The following is a 5,418-nucleotide window of genomic DNA, read 5'->3' on the forward strand; positions in this document are numbered from 1 at the left end:
CCCCATGGATGGGGGATGTGGAGCCCCATAGATGGGAGATGCGGAGCCCCATAGATGGGGGATGTGGAGCCCCATAGATGTGGAGCCCCATAGATGGGGGATGCGGAGCCCCATAGATGGGGGATGTGGAGCCCCATGGATGGGTGATGTGGAGCCCCACAGATGTGGAGCCCCATAGATGGGAGATGTGGAGCCCCATGGATGGGGGATGTGGAGCCCCATAGATGGGAGATGCGGAGCCCCATAGATGGGGGATGTGGAGCCCCATGGATGGGGGATGTGGAGCCCCATAGATGGGAGATGCGGAGCCCCATAGATGGGGGATGTGGAGCCCCATAGATGGGGGATGTGGAGCCCCATAGATGTGGAGCCCCATAGATGGGGGATGCGGAGCCCCATAGATGGGGGATGTGGAGCCCCATAGATGGGGGATGTGGAGCCCCATAGATGGGAGATGTGGAGCCCCATGGATGGGGGATGTGGAGCCCCATAGATGTGGAGCCCCATAGATGGGGGATGCGGAGCCCCATAGATGGGAGATGTGGAGCCCCATAGATGTGGAGCCCCATGGATGGGGGATGTGGAGCCTCATGGATGGGTGATGTGGAGCCCCATAGATGGGGGATGTGGAGCCCCATGGATGGGGGATGTGGAGCCCCATAGATGGGGGATGTGGAGCCCCATGGATGGGGGATGTGGAGCCCCATAGATGGGGGATGCGGAGCCCCATAGGTGGGAGATGTGGAGCCCCATAGATGGGGGATGTGGAGCCCCGTGGATGGGTGATGTGGAGCCCCATAGATGGGGGATGTGGAGCCCCATAGACGGGTGATGTGGAGCCCCATAGATGGGGGATGTGGAGCCCCATGGATGGGGGATGTGGAGCCCCATAGATGGGAGATGCATAGACGGGTGATGTGGAGCCCCATAGATGGGGGATGTGGAGCCCCATGGATGGGGGATGTGGAGCCCCATAGATGGGAGATGTGGAGCCCCATAGATGGGGGATGTGGAGCCCCATAGATGGGAGATGTGGAGCCCCATAGATATGGAGCCCCATAGATGTGGAGCCCCATAGCCGGGTGATACAAACCCCATAGCCGGGTGATACAAACCCCATAGCCGGGTGATACAAACCCCATAGCCGGGTGATACAAACCCCATAGCCGGGTGATACAAACCCCATAGCCGGGGCACTTTCCACGCAGCGGCCGAGGCTTGGGATTCCCCGCGGTACCTGGCACCCATCAGTGGGGTCCCGGAGCCCGTGGGGGGGGTGATGGCGGCCGCAGCGCCCCATAGCCAAGCTCCCACCTTCCCCCCCCCCCCCCCCGCAGCCAGGACGAGGACGAGGAGGATGAAGCCGATGTCGGGGGGGGCTGGAGCCCGCTGCGGGGCGCGCGCCTGGAGGAGCTGGTGCGGGAGGCGTCGCGCGTGGCCGCGGAGCTGCAGCGCTGCCGCCTCCCCCCCCCCGCGGGCCCCCGCCCCCCCCGCAGCCCCCGCCGGGAAACGTTCGTGGTGCGGGACAGCCCCGTGCGCGCGCTCCTGCCCACCGTGAGCGCGCGGGGCCCCCCCGCCCCACAGCCCCCCCCCCCCAAGCACCGGGCACCCCCCGCTGCCGGCAGCGCCCCCAAGGTAGGTCCCAAACCCATGGGGGGAGGGGAGGGGAGGGGCTGGGCTGAGCCGTGTCCTTGTGCCCCCACCCCCACACCCAACCTCTGCTGCAGGCGGCCCCCACAGCGGCACCCAAAGGACCCCCCGGCACCAGGGTGCCCCCCCCGAGCAGGGTGGGGGGAGCCCCCCCCCGGGTTTGCCCTCCCCAAGGGAGGGGGGCTGGGGCCCGGGGAAAGGAAGGAGCGCGGGGGGGGGCAGCAGGTACCGGATCTGGGGGGGTGCGGATGGGGATGGGGAGGGATGGGGATGGGGATGGAAATGGGGATGGGGATGGGGATGGGAAGGGGATGGGGATGGAAATGGATGGGGATGGGATAGGGATGGGATAGGGATGGGGATGAATGGGGATGGGGATGGGAAGGGATGGGGATGGGAAGGGATGGGATAGGGATGGGGATGAATGGGGATGGGGATGGGAAGGGGTGGGGATGGGAAGGGATGGGGATAGGAATTAATGGGGAGGGGATGGGGATGGAAATGGATGGGGATGAGAATGAATGGGGATGGGAAGGGATTGGGATGGGGATGAGAATTAATGGGGAGGGGATGGGGATGGGAACGAATGGGGATGGGCATGGGAATGGGGATGGGGATGGGACGGGGATGGATGGGGATGGGGACAACGTGGGTACAGGGCAGGGACACCCACTCCATTGAGGGCACCCATTGCAGGGGGCACCCAAACCATGGGCCCCCTGCCATGGGAGACAGATTGCATGGAGCACCCACTGCATGGGGTACTTGGTTCACGGAGCACCTTCACCATGGGGCACCCACACCATGGCGCAGGGGGTGGGTCAGGGTGGGTCAATGGGGTCAGGGTGAGTCAATGGGGGGCAGGGGGAGTCAATGGGGGGCAGGGGGGGTCAATGGGGGACAGAGTGGGTCAATGGGGTCAGGGTGAGTCAATGGGGGGCAGGGGGGGTTAAGGTGCCCCCCCTCACCCCCCACCCCTCTCTCTCCCCAGCCCAGCCAAAGGCAAGGGGAGCTCCCCCCCCAAGCCGCCAGCCCCACAGCCGGACCCCGGCCCCCCCCAGCCCCTCAGCCCGTGCCCCCCCATCCACCACCCTGCCCCGGGCCAGGGGGGGCCCGGCCCCCCGAGGTGAGGAAGGTGCTGCTGGAGGGGGGGGGCAACGTGGTTCCCCCCCCTTGCCTCAGTTTCCCCCTTGGGGTTCTCCCCATTGCAGGAGCATCACGGGGGCCCCCCCCAGCGCCCAGCACCGGCTGCAAACCGGGCCCCCCCCCCGGCCGCCTGCGGGGCCCCCGGAAGCCAGCGGTGAGCAGCGCCCCGAGGTGACCCCCCCACGGGAGGGGGGGGGTGGGGGGGTGGGGGTCAGGGCCCCCCCCAGGATGAGGCCGAGGCTCAGGTTGGATTTTGCTTTAATTACAAAAGGAAACCATCATCAATAGGACCCCCCCCCCCAAAGCACCCAGGGGTCCCCCAGCACCCTCCCCACAGTGCCCCCCCTATGGGTGCCACCACCTGAGCCTCACCCCTGGGGGGGGAGGGTGTAATATTGGTTCCCCCCATTCATGGTGCCCCCCCCCCCCCCAGTGTCACCATGGGGGGGGGAGGGGCCCTAAATACCCTTTTTTTTTGTATTTTCCAAGTATTTTTTAAATAAATCCCTCCACCGGGTCCTGGGGGCTGTGGGTGATGGGGGGGGGAGGGGGAGGGGGGGTCAGGGTGGGGGGCACCCAATACCAACCCCCCCCCCCACCCCAACCCAAGAAGGTGCCAAGGGGTGGGGGGTAAATCCCTGCCAGCATCCATAGTGCAATGGGGGGGGTGTCCCCATGGTGTGCCCCCCCCATCCCCATGACACCCATGGTGTGATGCGTGCCCCCCCCCCCAACCCAGCAGTGTCCCCATGGCGCTGGCACTGGGGGTGCCGTGGGTCCCCGTTAGATGGAGGTCTCGTCGCTCCTGGGGGGCGATGGACGGACGCACACATGGGCATGGTGGGGGGGGGGGGAAAAGACAGATGGATGTGTGATGGGGGGCGAGGGGTGCAGGGTGCCTTCAGCACCCATAGCACCCAATGGGGGGATGGAGGTGGGGGGGGGGGTAGGGTGAGCAGGAGCCCCCCCTTGGGTTAATGGAGGAAATTAAAGAACAGAAATCTGGGGGGGGGGGGGGGGGGGGGGAGAGAAGAGGAGGGTTAGTGAGGGACCCCCCCCCATGGCGCCCAATGGGTGCTGAATGGGTGCACTGTTTGACCTGATGGGCACCCAAGAGCCAATGGGTGGTCAATGGGCACCCAATGGACAGGGCAGCACTCAATGGACACCCAATGGGCACACCAGCACCCAATGGGTGGTCAATGGGCATCCAACGGGGGCCTGCTGGGCACCCAACAAGCACATTACTAACACATGGATGGCCAATGGGCACCCACCAGGCACTCCAGCACCCAATGAAGAGTCAATGGGCACCCAATGAGCACACCAGCACCCAGTATACAAGTCAATGGCCGTGCAGTGGGCACCAAATGGGCACGCTAACACCCAATGGGCACCCAAACACCCAATGGGCAAACAATCGGTACACCAACAACCAATGGGGAGTCAGTGAGCACCCAACAGACACCCAGCAGGCACACTAACACCCAATGGAAACCCAGTGGGCACCTAATGCGCACAGTAACACCCAATGGAAACCCAGTGGGCACCCAATGGGCACAGTAACACCCAATGGAAACCCAATGGGCACCCAATGGAAACCCAGTGGGCACCCAATGGGCACAGTAACACCCAATGGAAACCCAATGGGCACCCAATGCACACAGCACCCAATGGAAATCCAACGGGCACCCAATAGAAACCCAATGGGCACCCAATGGGCACAGTAACACCCATTGGAAACCCAATGGGCACCCAATGAAACCCAATGGGCACCCCATGCGCACAGTAACACCCAGTGGGCACCCAATGGGCACCCCAACACCCAATGGGGAGCCAGCGGACACCACCAACCACCCTTGCACCCAATGGGCACAGTAACACCCGATGGGCACCCACAACACCCAATGGGCAGCCGATGGACCCCACCAGCCACCCTCGCACCCAGTGGGCACCCATGGGTGCCCAGCACTCACTCGGAGCCGGAGGAGTCCTCGTCCACGGTCCCAGCCTTGATGCTCATGGCGATGGGGGTGACGCCGCTGAGCTGCTCCTGGAGGCTCTGCCGCGGGCGGGGGGCAGCCATGGGGCCCCCCCGCCCCCCCTCACTGCCCGAGGAGCCCGTGGGGGGGGCGGCGGGGGGGGGCAGGGGGTGCTGGGTGCTGCCGCGCTCACTGATGGGGGCCAGGCCCTTCTTCTTCAGGATCCCTGCAATGGGGTGGTGGGGGGGGCATCACCCAGGGGGTCAGCATTGAGGTACCCCCCCCTCCCGCCCCATAGAGCCCCATAGCGCCCCACGTACCTTTGTGGGGGTGCGGCAGCAGTGGGGGATCCCTGGGGGGGATGTGGGGGGTCGCCCCCCCCCGGCTCCACGCGCAGGGTCCCGCTGCCCCCCCCCCCGGGCCCCTCGCTCTCGCTCGCTGTGGTCATGAACTCCCCCGGCCAATATGGGCAGCCCGGGGGGGGCGCACCCGGGCATCACCTGGGGGGGGGGGGGGGGGGGGGGGCAGAGGGGGGGCCCCCCATACACACTGTGCTGCCCCCCAATAGCACCCAGGCAGGGCAAGAGATTCCCCCCCCCCGCAACCACACTGGGTGGCCCCCATTAGCACAATGGTGAAT

General features: G+C 65.8%; 1 protein-coding gene across 1 annotated transcript; it reads left to right on the forward strand.

Moving 5' to 3' along the window:
* Positions 1-1,337: 1,337 nt before the first annotated feature.
* On the forward strand, positions 1,338-3,299 carry LOC130603369 (proline-rich protein HaeIII subfamily 1-like; the record flags this gene model as incomplete). The annotated part of the gene is made up of 5 exons (XM_057417039.1): positions 1,338-1,639; positions 1,728-1,875; positions 2,642-2,776; positions 2,862-2,992; positions 3,286-3,299. Coding segments are annotated over 5 exons (730 nt in total), but the record flags the coding sequence as incomplete, so codon positions are not given.
* Between the last annotated feature and the right edge of the window lie 2,119 nt (positions 3,300-5,418).

The sequence above is a fragment of the Pezoporus wallicus genome, unplaced genomic scaffold (assembly GCF_028554395.1).
Source record: "Pezoporus wallicus isolate ANWC-B61680 ecotype Strahan unplaced genomic scaffold, APGP_CSIRO_Pwel_v1 contig_14722, whole genome shotgun sequence".
NCBI lineage: Eukaryota > Metazoa > Chordata > Aves > Psittaciformes > Psittacidae > Pezoporus > Pezoporus wallicus.